Source organism: Parus major, chromosome 2 (assembly GCF_001522545.3).
Source record: "Parus major isolate Abel chromosome 2, Parus_major1.1, whole genome shotgun sequence".
Lineage (NCBI taxonomy): Eukaryota > Metazoa > Chordata > Aves > Passeriformes > Paridae > Parus > Parus major.
The window spans coordinates 29,708,121-29,723,226 of record NC_031769.1 but is presented as its reverse complement, the minus strand read 5'-3'; the positions used below and the strand labels follow the sequence as shown (position 1 = coordinate 29,723,226).

General features: G+C 39.8%; 1 protein-coding gene across 15 annotated transcripts in view; it reads right to left on the bottom strand.

The window, feature by feature from the left end:
* The window catches only part of HDAC9 (histone deacetylase 9), a 457,012-nt gene that overhangs the window by 271,822 nt on the left and 170,084 nt on the right, over positions 1 to 15,106 (bottom strand). For 7 of the 15 annotated variants that reach the window (XM_015618298.2, XM_015618305.2, XM_015618299.2 and 4 more), the window contains exon 1: positions 3,636 to 4,118. The exons of 1 other annotated variant lie outside the window; for it this stretch is intronic. In XM_015618298.2, the coding sequence (XP_015473784.1) occupies positions 3,636 to 3,741 (106 nt within the window). In that variant the 5' untranslated portion in view covers positions 3,742 to 4,118. 7 more of the 15 variants (XM_015618303.1, XM_019005657.2, XM_019005660.2 and 4 more) reach the window with 5 other exon arrangements.

Sequence of the window (15,106 nt, the reverse complement as noted above, 5' to 3'; positions counted from 1 at the left end):
ACATTCGCTACATCCACTTGCGACACTTGTGAAATCGCAGGTATTTTACAAACCTGTAGGTGGATGAAGCCAATCAAATCAATCATTCTGAACCGTTATATTCCCTTTAGAATAGTTTTGCTCTATCGATTCCTGACCCTGACAGGTATCATTTACTGTGTTTCACAGAAGGATTAGCTGACATAAGCAGGATTGTGTAACTTGCTCAGGTCACCTGTCAACTCATTGCCAAGCCAAGCTTTAAGCTTGCAATCTCCTTGAACTCTTGATTTTTCAACACAATAGCTTTGGGCAGGAAGCAGAGGATGCCTTATCCAATAAAAACCAAGGTGGAATTCAAGCAGGGTACTGCAAGGCTGTACATCAAGATATGCCCAGTGGAGAAGACTTAGCAACCTTACCCTTTGAAAAACCAGCACTGTGTATTAAATCACCAAAATCTGGCATTACTTTTAGAAGTTCCACATCTACAGATACCAGGACTGGTTAGGTCCTTCCTTCTCCTTCACACAACTACCATCTATTTAAGAAATGTAGTCCTGCATTGGTTATTTATTAACTACAACTTAATGAGTGTTTTTCAGTGGAATGTGTTGCACCAAATGCTTTTTTTTCAAGGACTTACAGTTTATTACCTGTACTTTGGAAAGATCAGAGGCCAGCTAGATGTCAGGATCGACTGTGGCATTGCATACACATAGAAATTGACTCCTTTTGTGTAAAGTAAAAGGGACAAATAGTAATTCCAGCTAAATAAGAGGCTTTAGACCCCAGACTTATTTAGTTAATGTGAAATTAAAAAAAATATGGTATCAACTAAGAATGCATCAGCATCATTTTCTTAAATAAAGATGCACAGCACTTGCTGCTGCATTTTAGAGCAACAGCACCATATGGGAGAATTTAGTTCAGTCTTCTCAAGATAGCTGAAACGGCTCTCTGCAGTAAGGTGTAGGTGTCTGCAAATTACACAGCCTCTTGAGTCAGCGCCGATCTAGATTGCTCCATTCATAATTAGACTTTTGATTGGTACCTATCCAGATCATCTCATTCATAGTATGACTTACAAGCAAGGATGGAGACAGACAGGCAAGGCAGTAATTGAGGGAATACCAGGAGAAATGATTCTCATGACAGAAATATTTCCTATGCCTGCTCTTGTCAAAAAATTTTTAGACATTTTGCTTTGCAAACCAAATCCATTGACCAGTGAACCTGTCTTCTTTGGGGATCTCTCCAGCCCAGTTTAAAAACAGTTGCATAATATATGTTCATTGTATCTGGACACCAGCAAACCTAAAAATCTGACTGCTGTTGGCTGGTTTAAGTTATTCTTGAAGTCTCTGGAGAAAGCACAAACCTTCAGGTTTGTTTTTTCTTAACTACATGCAACTTTTTAACGTGAGTATAAGTCACATACATTTAAGCAAAGCTAACTTTAAGGGCATTGTGAAAAAGAAAATTCAAATGTCTGTTTCTGGCTTCTCCAAATGCTAGTGCATACTGTCATACCCTGGCTATTTGCATCATATATGGAAACAATGAAAAGTTATCAGAACTGATCCTGCAAGATGCTGAACTTGAGGGAGCTGCAACCAAGAGCAGCACCAGGCTTTGAGGTTTCACGTGACACGAACTGAAACTGCAGACTATGTGTAATGTCAGCTACTCATAGTCTAGTTGTGTATTTTAAAGGCCAACTGAAACACAGAAATATTTCATGTTCCACAGAATATATATATATTTAAACATTTTTATCTGGATAATGTTATTGAATAAGCTTTTGTGGGGATTGTTTTTAGTCTAAAGCCACTCCTTCGTCTCGACTTGGCACTACAGGGAAATTGTGTATGTTATATGGATTTACCTAATGTACTATCAGACAAAAATCAACAGTTATGTGACATTCTTATTTCCAATGAAGACAAGCAGAACTATAAACTTACAGAGAATCACCTCCTTTTCTTGAGTTTCAAATGAAAAAACTGCTATTATATTAGTTGGCAGTTAAGAGGGTAGCACAGTGAGATAAACCCCCCAAATTTTCACTCATGAACCATGAATTTTAACTTAACTTAGTAGTAAAAAAAATAAATAAAAGCCCCCAAAAATTCAAAAACAACAAAAAGCCGAATAGGAGGGAGAGAACACAATCAGCCTTATCTTTAACCCATTTAAAAACACTGGACACCTGTTGAGCAGTTCAGGAAAACTAAGGGAATGCAATAAAGCAAAGCAACGATTCTTGAACAAGAAGTTGACGCTGTAGATGGCTTTGTAGAAGAACTGTAACACTCCCAGGAAAACTTTTGCTCTTACCCACAATCTTTGCTAGAGCTTCACTGTTCATAATTGAAAATATGCCTTCACCTGATTTGTGTCCTGACAAAGGAGCTGAAATTGGTGAACAACAATGTAAAACTGTATGTAAGAAAGGAGCACAAGTAAAATTTCTAGCTCTTTTTCTACACAGCAGGAAAATAAACAGTTTTCAAAAAACAGACATAGGCTCAACAGGTGTACCAAAAAAGGCATAATGTGAAGAGAGGTATGGTATACACATATAATTACCTTTAAAAATTGAGGTCAGTCAAGTTTTGGAAAGAAGAAAAAGAGCAAAGGGGGCACAAACTAAGACTAAAATACATGCAAACAATTCACCCTGCATTCCATGTAAGGACCTTCTATAAAACTAACACTTTCTGAAAAACAAAGTCAGAAACCTAGGTTTAAATAGATATAAACTGGGAAATACTGTGCCTTAACAGTTTCATCCCAGTGAAAACTGAACTGCAGTTAACAGACTTTAGGAGAGAATAGGCAAGGGTAGACAACGTGAAATGTTGACATTTTAGCCCATCTAATTTATTGCCATGATTGAATGGCAACACTTCTTCCAAGTTAATTTATCCTCAGTAGATCTCAAACACAGCTAGGAAAGAAACTAGAAAACACAGGGATAGCTGGAAATACATGAGGAAACATGCAGTGTTCTTTCTGAGGAGCTTCGAAATACCTTCATGAAATAACACATCCAATTTATATCTCAGTGAGCCATTACATGTAACTAGCACCGCCAGGTTCACAAATATTTTTAAAGGAACAAAATAAACCATGCTAGTTTAAAGATGTTTTAAACATATCTTTTATATATACATTACATTAGTAGCACTGTAATGAAAAGAGAAAGGTATTAAACCCCCTTCATATGCAAACTAGAGAAAAGGAAACTCACAGAAAGAGCAAATCCTGTTTACAATAGACGTATGACTAGAATTGCTTATGAGGGGCTCTAAATGCAGCCTCCTGACAAGGTCTGTCAGAGGAAGCCTCTTCCTGTGAACAAGCTCTGTACCATGAGCCCCATTTTGCAACCACGCAACAAAACAAACAAGGAAACCCCAACTCGGCTTCAGTTGGGAGCATTTTGCTGCATCTGGAAAGCAGCAGACCAAAGGAGACAAACTCCTCGCAAAAGCAGCAGCTGCTATCTAAAATACCACCAGAATTAGATAAACTTAGATAAAACCCACAAAAATAAAGTCACTTCTTAAAAGGAAGGGTGTTTTCTTGTCATGCTAGGCTGTATGTTCCCCGTCTGCCACTCAAGTCTAAGGCACGGAGCTGTCTCTTACCTGGGCTGATCATACTGTGCATTCTTTGCTGAGCCAAGAGCTGTTCACGTCCAGAAACCCCATCTGAGGAAAAACACGATTCACTCTCGTAAATTGTCTGCAGCATATTCCAACTGGTCTGCACTTCAGCTACACAAGAGATTCATCACTGCACTTGCACACAGGCGTCGGGCACGACCCTCTGCGGTCCTACCTCCTCCAGCGAGGGTTGTAAGGTAATATGCTTCGGCAATTAGCAGTGTTTAAGCATTTGCACAAGTATCTATGAGGAGAGGGAAGGAGCCCAAATCCGGTGTCGGCAGCCCCCGCCCGCAGGAAGGGAGCCGTGAGCGTGCGGGGGGCTGAGCGCTGCCGAGTTTGAGCAGTTGCGTTCGGGCAGCCAGCGGCAGGTGGAAGAAGAAGTGAAGAGATATCTCTGCGCTTTGGGCTTCCTGGCAGGGCGGGTGGGGGGAAACTGCCTCTAACAAACCATCAAACCGAATAAGCCACCTTTCCAGGGACCGGGAGCCGCGGAGGGTTTAACCGAGTTGACCCGAGCCTAGCCCCGCGTTGCTGTGCCCGCGTCCCTCTCCGCTCCCGGCTGTCCCTCGGCCAGGCGCCTGGGCGAAGTTGGCGGGAGCAGCAGCGATAACTCATTTGCATTTGAATTGACACCCTCGTGGCCCAGCGGCGGCAGAAATAGAACAATGGCCGGCCTGAGCCAAAAATAGGTCAAGCATGGCCGGGTGATTGGAGCCTGCATTAATGCGTTTAAAAATACCACAGCAAACACAGCTGTCCAGTCTCTGTCTTTCAAACCGCCGCCCGTCCTCTGCGCGCCGCCCGGCCCCGAGCTCGATTAACCCCTTCCCCCTGCCCAGCCCGTGTCACTGGGGATACGCCAGGGAGGCAGGAGCCGGACAGGGACGGTCCTCGCCCGGGACTCGCGCCCCTCTCCCCGCTCACCCTCCCCCGGGGAGTGTTTTGTGAAAAGAGAGCAGAACGCCACGGCCTCTGTCTGTATCGGTCCTAAAATAACGCCGGGAGGTTTTGCTGGCGATGTGGTTTCTGCCTCGCCCACGCGCAGCCATCCTGCTGTTCTATTTTTGCTGCCCGTTTCTCTGGCTACGCCACAGTTGGCTTTGGCAGCGGAGCCAGGCGGCCGCCAGCTCCCTGCAGGACCCGCAGCCGCCGCCGGAGAGGCGATTTCTGCAGCTCATCGGGCCGGGGGGAGCAGAAGGCGGGGGCAGATGTCAGTGCGGGACCGCGTTTTGTGCGTGCAGCTATAAGCAGCCTTTCCGTATTTAGCATGCTACATATAATTCTTATAGTAAGTCACCAGTGGTGGCACAGCGGGTTAGACACGCTTACCGACTATGCACTATTTGGTTGACTTGCTAAAATTTGGAGAGGGGCTGAGTAGTTCACACTTATTTTTAAAAGCATTAGGCAATTTACACAGCGTCTTTTTTAGTTCTTCAAGATGATGTGGTTTCAGAAGAGCAGCTTTTGACAGTGTATCAGAAAACAGCACCATGCTCCTCTGTGGTTTGCAAGTTTCACACATGTGAAGTTCATTTTTCATACCGGTGTTTCAAAAAGTTGTATCTCATTTGATGATTAATATATCTACACACAGATAACTTTTATTTCAGTGTTACAGACAGTACTTTACTTCTTGGAATCCTACCCTGCCTTACAGCACTTTTTATACAGGTGACCAAAGCCTGTTGCTACCTGTATGATACAGCAGCTTGACTACTCTCCTACCAAAATTGTAAGTCTGCTTCCATGTTCCTGCTCAACAGGAGCAACAGTGGCCACTGGGATGTGATTCCTCGCCATAATAATAAGAAACCAATACAGAAGCTGTACTGGAACTTTCCAGAAATCCACAAAATTCTCAAGTATCAATGTAATATTTTGCTCCTGAAGACAAGAATTTGGGGCTCTCTTCTGCCTTTTGGTGAAGACTCTTCCATATGCTCTTTAGCTTACATGACAGATCACAGCCAAGGGCAGTATATTTTTAAATATACTTCTCACAATTGTGTTACTGAAGAAAAGATTCCCAGTAACAAAGTACTGTGACACTCCCGTGATGTTTGGCTGCTTGATGGTACCTAGGAAATCTGTGGCTCAAGTCTTCCTGTCATCCCAAACCTTTGTTTGCCTCCACGTGCTTCCACCTGGCCCTGCTGAGAGTTAGGAGCTGCTCCCTGGACAGAGAGAGATGGGAGCAGCAGGCAGCAGCAGGGGTTTTCCCTGCAGAATCCTCAAGGCAGCACCTATATCTCCTTGCCACCCGGCTCTCCGTGGCGTTTTCCTCCCCTACCCCTGTTTTCCCAGGCTCCTGGGGAAGCAGTGAAGCTCTGCGGGTGGCAGCCAGTCTGCAAAGGGGCATGAGCAGGGGCAGGGGCAGCACAGACACAGGTAGGGTGTTACAGTGCAAGATTTCCAACGGGCACAACTCATACCATTGCATCACTGATTGCTGACCATTTGGTACCATAAACATTTTCTCAGGAAAATAAAATAAAAATACCCAAATGTTTTGTGGGAAATATCTGTCCTTTCTACAGTACAGGGTAGTTTAACACAGTGCAAGAGGCAGCAACGGTAGAAAGAGAAATCTCCTCTAAGGCAGAAAAAGCTTTTTATAGACAGAAGTAAATAGAAAAAGTGGAATTGCTTATGCCTTTCAGCCAAACAGAACATGACGCTGTTTGGTGATTCAGCGCCTCAAAATAATCAAGTTTCATATTACAGGGAAACGCGGGAGGAATAAGTAAAAAACAGGTCAGAACAAGGAAAACTGTGGAGTGTGGCATCCTGGTATTAAGGTACCCCTATGTGTTTATTACTTCTTATACATGCAGCTGCGTTTTTAAAGATAGTGTTCACAGCTATAAATTATTTCAACTACTTCAGTAACTAACTTAAAGCAAGCTATATTCAAGACCAGAAAATATAAATTTAGATATTTAGCTGCAAGTGTTCTTAATTTTGATGTACCTGTTTTAAACTGACAGACACATAAACTGTCTTACGTTCACTAACTCACAGACCATAATAGCTACAGCATTATGCTTTACATTTTAGATGATACATAAAAACTATATAAAAATATTTTAGCTATGAAGTCAGTCACCCCAAAGGTAGGGTTTTTACAACCTGAATTCTTCCGACTTGCTTTGACATATTATAAGCCTACTTTGGTACATGCTTAAGTTTAAAACACGTGTAAATCCATTTCTTTTCAACATAGTATTTAAGCACATTCTCAAATTCTATTGATTGCAATAGAATTTAAGCACATAGTTAAACACTTTGCTGAGTCAGCCCAGACTTTAGCTGCATGATCATGTGAATTTAAGGAGCTCTTAAAGAGTCCCACAGGGGAAGGATAAAGGGTTCGTGCCTGCAGAAAATCTGGTTTTTATTTTTGAAGCTATGGATGTTATAAGGTGACATTTTCATACAGGAACATGAGGAGATTTTTTTCTATTTTTTTCAAATGCATTTCCTAAACTTGGAGAAGTTTAATGACACTGGCAGTGAGAGTAAACTGCTGAAATGATTTAGTGCTGCTGAGGAGACTCCAAATGCAATCAGGCACTTTATAGAAAACGTAAGGCATGTTAGTAGCACTGTGATCTCATTATAGTATTTTCACAATGTGTTTCTCTTATTTTCCCTCTGAGTTGTTAAAAACAAATAAATATAAGGAAATTAAATCTGGAAACCACATTACTGCAACATGAAGACTGAGAAATGAAGTCCTCAAATTTGAAAGAGCTAGGATTTCTATTGCATTATTAACTCTGCAACATTATAATTAAGTAACACTTTTGTCTTTTTTTTTAATTTAATTTTTATTTTCTTTCCAAAGTACAAACAGTATATTACCGATTGTTTTTAGCACATCCCTTTTCTCACTCATGCTATTCTGGAGCATTGCCTTTATTAATATTAACAATTTAGTTTCAACTTTTGCAGGTTTCTTACTTTTAAATGAATACTTGCATAGATTTTTTTTTTGTCATATTGCTCAATTGTATCACACAAATATTGAACATGTTGAAAAAAGAGATATTCTCTAGCTTCTAGTCATATGCCTAAGTGACACCTGCCATCTTACAGGTGTCCCATTCAACCTTCTTTCAGCCTCTTTTTCATTTGGCAAGTGAAAAGGCAGCGAGTAACAATATGCATCAATGTCAAACAATTCATAAACAAGTGGGGGCTAAATTAAGGTTGCATGAGTAGTATTAAATTTGGCCTATTTCAGTACCAAAGGTTTGAGTTCTAATCTTTGCAGCCTAAAGACTTCCTAACCGTTTCTGTGTATCCAATCACTGGGATTAAAAAAAAAAGGAAAGAAAATAAAAAAATTAACTATTGTATAGAACAGATGTTTCTGAAGCCACAGTTCATTAGATACCATTAGTACCACATGAAACCCAAACATCCAGCATAAATTACTACAGCTTACGCTAGAGGATTAACCACGGTAACGAACAGCAAAAGACTATTACCACAGAGAAACAGATGGTTTGGGAGCAGAAAGAAATCAGGGGAGATGCTCTAATGATCGGGTCCTGCTCCCTCTTGGAACCAAGGGACCATATTCCAAGCCCCTGGAGGAGTTAGAATGGATCACTTAATCCATGTGCTCTGGTTAGAAATACAAAGTACAGGAATGTTTCCAACCAATTCTCTGTGTAGCAAGCCTTGGCACTGCCTGTGCAGGAGTACATGGTGCTCTTCTTTGCAGTGCTGGGAAACCATGTGATGGACATTTTTTAAGTGCAGAGAAAACTGCAATTCTAGTGTTTTAGCTCAAGTCAAGCTTCAAAGGAATTTTCTGGGACAAAGAAAGGCATATCTGTAGCTTTAGGGGATTTTGTGACGAACAATGGAGAATAAAACTTTACAAAGTTTTGAGGATAAGAAGTGCTACACTAGATAAATGTATGGCTCTCTTATCATCTCTTGTATAAGAATACAAAGAGCCTTGCATCTTTCTCATGCAAATTAGCTCAGGGGTTTTGTAACTAGTTGATGACATCACTTCTTTCTTCTTCTAAAATACAACTTTTTGTTCACATAAATAAATTTACTAGAAATTAAGTCTTAGATTCATGGCAGCTCAACAGCGAATAGTTGATTATAAGAACAAGGCTTCAGTTAAGCATATGCTTAAGGGCTTCAGAAATTCAAAGTTGCTTTCCTGAATCACAAAGCTCAAGTAATAAAAAGACCCTAACACTAATATAGAGCTATGAAGTAAATAAATTTAGGTTAGGGAAAATATACAGAATTCATTTATTCTGTTGACAAAGTTATTTATCAGGTTGGCACTATAATCTCCATGTTTGGTGGCAAGACTGAGGTAAATTGTACATAAACAACAGAAGCCAAAGCAACATCAGATACTGACAAATAAATGTCTCAGAGCAGCAAAGCACTTTGTCCCTTTTATGCCATTCATGAGTTTAGAGAAGATATGAGCAATATGAGATTTCCTGGCTCTTGATGGCTATGCCCACCTTCCTTAGAGAGACATCAGCGCTGTGTCTGCTGCTCCTGGCTCCACCAGGCACACCTGGGTGCAAATGCAGAAATGAACACTCAAGCACATCACCTGGGACAGCTGCCAATATGTTCAGCATCCTCCAGGCATTTCAAGCTTGTTGCACACCTAATGAGCAGATAATCTGAACCTCCTTGCAGGGTTTTGCACTGCATCTCCTAATCATGGGTAGTCTGGCAGGTCAGATCACCTGGTCACTGCTCCTGGACAACAGATTACTAAATCCCTATGGCTGGAAAACCAATAGGAACACCATCTCTAGCTTGTAATATATGCCTGGGATTGAGTGGTTTTTTTTGGATTTAAGACAAGAAATGTAGGCCATGCATGCTGCCTGGAGAATTGAACTGTGGAAACCAATGGCCATGCAAAGGATTTGGAATCATAGCAGAAGCCAGCCAACCAAAAAAAAAGCTCCTAGGATTACACCAGGACCAAAAAGGCTAATAAAATCCTTGGAAATAAAACAAGTTTCTACTGAATAAAAGCAGTAAGATGTTATACATCTCACAGAATATCTTTGAATATTGTAACTTCTCCCAGTATAAATACTTCAAAAAGAACACTGAAAAACTAAGGATGGCTAGACATGCCACACGCATAAAATGGGTTTGGAAAGCCTTTGAAAAGTGGAAACTTAAAGACTTGTGGTAGTAAGCTTATTGATAAAGCCTAGGGGTGTCTTGGCATTGTCTACAATACACAGGGCATGATGTCCAGTGGGGTAGCAAAATGGTCTTTCTTTTAAGAAAAAAGGCCTTAAGAAAAATCGATTATAAAAACTCAAGCCAGAGGTGGACATGCATTTAAAGCATGCTTCAAACACTGCAGCAAGTTACAAATGAGCTTTACATCAATACTGACCATGTCTCTGAAAAGAAAGCTTTAACAGTTCTGGGAGTCAAGCTTAAGGCAGGTCTTGTAGAACTCAGACAGATCTTATCTCATGGCTCTAAAAGGTAAGATCATAGGGATAGAATCATAGAATTGTTTAGATTGAAAAAGACCTCTAAGATCGTTGAGTCCAATCATTAATGTAAATACTGCCACATCCACCAGCCAGTTCCCACTTCAGGTACCTTCAACACTAAAAAGAACTACTAAGTATTGCTTAATTGATGGAATTGATGGAATAATACATTCCACAGTAACATATACAAAACTAAACAAATTGTTCCTATATCAGAAATAATTTTATTATTTGAAATCTTCCTCTCCTGAAAAGCAGAGGCTTAATTTTTGTTCTTTTTTTCTTAGTCCAAAGTATGTTTACTTTCCTACAATACTGGAATAGAGTAGAACAATTGAGTGCACTGTAAATAACTCGGGAAAAAAGCCTTTGGGGGGAAAAAAACTCCACAGAATGTTTGCTTCATTTTGCTATTCAAAGCTGCCCTTTTACATCAAGTAATTATATTTCAAAAATAGGGTCTTTCTAAATACAGGCTTGGATTCATGAAGTGATGGGGTGGCTTTACATAATATATTACAAGCTGATTATAAAGTTGTAATAAATTTATAGCAGATTTATAGTAGATAGATACCAAGGTACATTGGAACAATTACTCTTTTAAATTTTGAAACAAGTAAGATGTTTTCTTAAAGATAAAAAAAAAATAAATTAAGTCAGTGAACTGTCACTACAAGCCACTGGAAGCTTAGCCAAGAAAAAACCATTTCACACACAGCGCTAAAAAGGGCCTCCTTTAATGTGTGGGCCAAGGAATGGACCTGAGGTGGCAGACCATGTGCTCAGCTGTGTGCACACACCAGTGTGCTGCCTGCTTGGATCTCCTTCCTCTCCCAGCATCTCCAGCCCTCACAGGGGAGCATTCAAGCACATGGAGAAACAGCATTGGATGCACAAACATGCCCCTGAGAGCAGTAACAAATTGACCACTGCTGCACTCTGAAAAGGTCATATCTCATACTGGTCAATAACGTTGTGAAACCACACAAAATCCTCATGGTTAGCTGGGCCAGCATGGCAACAATCTTCTCCTGGTCTTTTTTTTTTTTTTTTTTTTTTTCAAAATGTTTCTGTGAACCCAGATACAGTTTTCATCTAATTTTGTTCATCCTCTTGAATTTGATAAGGAAAAGATCTGCAACCCAAAATGTTACCAATATTCACCAGCTTGGGAGCTGTTGGTGAATTTGGGGCAATGCTAAAAGGATGAAACTGTGACTTCATTGGATAAACTGTAAATATTTTGCCTGACTTCAGTAGAACCAGGATATCTGCTGAGGAGAAGTATGATCTTAATTTTCCTTGTGTAGCCAACAAATTGATTAATTGCAAAAGAGGGGAAAAAATCAAAATACAATGGAAAGCAAGGTTTCAATCTGAAATGAAAATGAAAATTACAGCACACACACATTTCAAGAAAATATAACCTCTCCCTTTAGTTAAGCAAACCACCTTGAAAATCTTAATGCAGCTACTTACTGCAACTGAAAATATATTTAAAATGTACTACGGCACTGCCAAAATGTGTCACAAGCTTGACTTTTGTAAATACGGGCATCCTACTGGTATTCCTAAGGCCAAACCAGCTCTAAGAAGGCTTTTATCCATCCTTCAAGCTGATTGAGCCAAATCTTGCAATGTTCAATTTGCTAGGCACTTGATCCCACAGAAGTGAAGGAACAAATTGAGAGGAAAGCCACAGCAAATGCCCAGCAAAGTCACACCTCAGCAGGCAGACATGGGCAGCTGCAGCTGCTGCTTCCACATGTCCCTCATCTGTCCCATCTGTGGCTTAAAGGAGAAAGATGTGGGTGCTCGAGCTCTCTAGGACAAAGGGACAAGGCTGATCCCAAGCCCTAGTTTCCTAGAATGAGAACTGGTCACAAAAAACTTGCCAGATTCTTCTGAGCCTCAAAGCACTGTGCAATGGCTAAAAAATTGCATAGTTCAGAACTGATAATTTGCATTGAAAACCTGGGGAAGCAAGAAGATGATACAGTGAATCCATGTTCAGACAATACTCCCATTCTAATCCACATCAATCAGATATATTTATGTCTTCTAAGGAATCTGGGAGGGGAAACCTCTTGTAGTAACTTCAACCCTAATTGCTGCTGGGAAAGGGCAGTCCTAAAAAGAAGTAGTAAGTGAAAAGTAACTGCTAGTGCTGGAATCCCAATGCCATGAGCAGAGAAGAGACTATTTTCTATGACCTTCAGCTTCTGACCATTCAAAATGTTGGATCAAACTTGGGCTCAAGGCCTGTTCTAAAAATATCATAGCAGTAATCTATGCATTTCATACCTTGCTGGTTGGTAGTCAAGAGAACAGGGTGGCAAGGCAGGTGATAATGGCAGGAAAACAATATTTTTCAGTCAACAAATCAGAGTATCTGCACTATCACATGCCAGGTCTCACACAAGTTGTCAGTCACAGATGGACTAGTCTGTGCATGCTGTGGCTGCACTTCATTTCCAGTCCCTTCCCCTCTTGTTAAAGCACTTGCCAATGAAATAAACTGCTAAGTACATTTCAATACAAAGTACAGAGATTTGGATTTTTATATTTTTTTTAATATGAATATAATCCAAACAAAGTGTTATGTTTAGTCTATGAAAAATATGAGTGCACTTTCAGGAGCCCACAAAATAATGTTATACACAGGATAAGTGGCAGTCTTGGCTAAACGTATCAAGGGACAAAAGCTAGACAGATCAAGGTGGCATGTATCAAATGTGGACTGTGTCCACATGAATGAATAAAGAAATTGCAGTCCAGATTATCTTTAATATTTTTCTCCATCTTCTCTCCTTACCTCTGCCAGAATTCCAGAGAAAAAAAAGCAAAGCTAAAAAGGTGGAGACATAAAACTTGGGCAACTATAAAGTGAACATACAGTTAGCAAATGGTTTACCTGCCATGACTTAGCAGCTTTCCACATCTCAGAAGACAAAGGATGATAACTAAAGCCATGAGACTGGTTTTGTGTTATATGAAAAAGGGGTGCAGCAAATTTGGGCACCACCTTAAATAAAAATAGATGTGCTGTAATAATAATAGGGCTGAAAAAAATCCACGTAAGTTAATTACCAGTATGATGAAACAGGCTTAAATTTGGTCAAACTTTATTTTTTATTTTAATTACCAGTAAGAATGCTTCTAAAAATAACATCCTCATGTTTTATAATATTAATTTGCTCACCATTCTAAAGAAATGCTTGTCTTCATTTTTGGACTGTACATGAATGTGACAACCTTGCATTTAAGGAATAATTTACTTGAAGTAACACAGCAGAGCTGGTTTTATTTAGAAACTTCAAATAAAATGCTATTGTAAGCTATTTAATCACATAATTTTCTTTCAATCACTAATTTACAGGCATAGAAAGCACATTTCTCATAAAAATATCTCATGTGTGTGTATAAAAATTTAAACAGATTTAAAGCACTTTTAGCTATTGGTGTCACACATCACAGCTGAAATACTAAAGCACAAGTACACTGATATAAACAACAACAACAACAAAAAAACCTAAAAGGTACATAAGCAAGTGTCCTGATTAAAACATGTAATGATTGAGTATTTTATTGACTTGGGCCCTAAATCATTGTATGTGCTTTTGTTCATTTAGTGTCCTCTCAGATGCAGCAGAAAGCCTCCAGCAATTCAGAGACACAGTATGCTATTCTGGGACCCAACAGAGAATGAATAAGTTGAGAAGTTGAGCAACTAACTATATTTGCAAGGGGAAATCTCCAAGGCATACCTACCAAAAAGAATGTCGGGCTGGAAATACACCAGGATGGTTGCCAACAGAAATATATCATCAGTCAATCTTTTACAGTCCTATGGCTCCCATTCCATTTTTTTGCCAACTTATTTAGCACTGCAGGCACCACCAACAAACAAGATTGGGATGTGCTTTCATTTCCCACACGCTTTTTCTGGAACTCAGCTGTTTTGTGATACTTGGCCTTCTGATCCAAAGACCACAAGCTTGTCCCAGGATGCCACAAAGGGGTTTGTGCACACGACTGCAGTGCAAGGAGAGGGAAAGGACAGGGGTGGTCAGTAGACCATTAGTGGCTATGTAACTCCTTCAGAGTGACCTGCATCTGTGGAGGGCTGGATCAAATGATCATGGTAACTTCTTCAGTAATTTCTTCTCCAGTGGAATTGGAAAAGAATGTGTTTCTCATGCATGAATCTGAGGACATGACATTTCTCAAGAATCCTAAATCTGACCATCATCTAAAGAAGACCATGTGTGCTAAACAACATATTTTTGGAACATTTAAATCAAAACAGTCATTGCTGCAGTCTTGCTGCACTGCTGATCGGTAGAAAGATGTTTAGTCGGATGGGACACAGGCTTCACTGATAACATCATGTTATGGAGCTCCTTATGTGCTCCTGCTACTTTGCTTGTTCTGATGGCAAGATTTTACATGTATTTATTCATTTGAAAGGAAATCAGATCAGATCAGTTTTCCAGTACAGCTCAAAAAGCACAGACAAAAAAGGCAAGACCCCCAACAGCTGAAGCACGAAAAGCAAGAACTTTTTATCCTTATGAGATCCTCTGCCTCATCAAACCACAAGCACAGTGACAGAAGTTCAAAGGACTCCTGACAGAGCTATACCAACACAGAACTCTTTTTACTAACTGATATGACAGGTATTCAAAAAGATTTGCATATTGAAGACATTGATGAATCAAAGAAAACCTATATAGACAATCCATTTTATATATATATATATTTATATTTATTTATATATTTATATATATATATATGGTCTATATAAATGATATATATAAATATATAAATGGTCATTTTATATATTAATACATATAATCAACATAACTGACCACTTAAACTAGCCACCATCATTTAAAGATATGCACAAAGCCAACAGCACTCAAA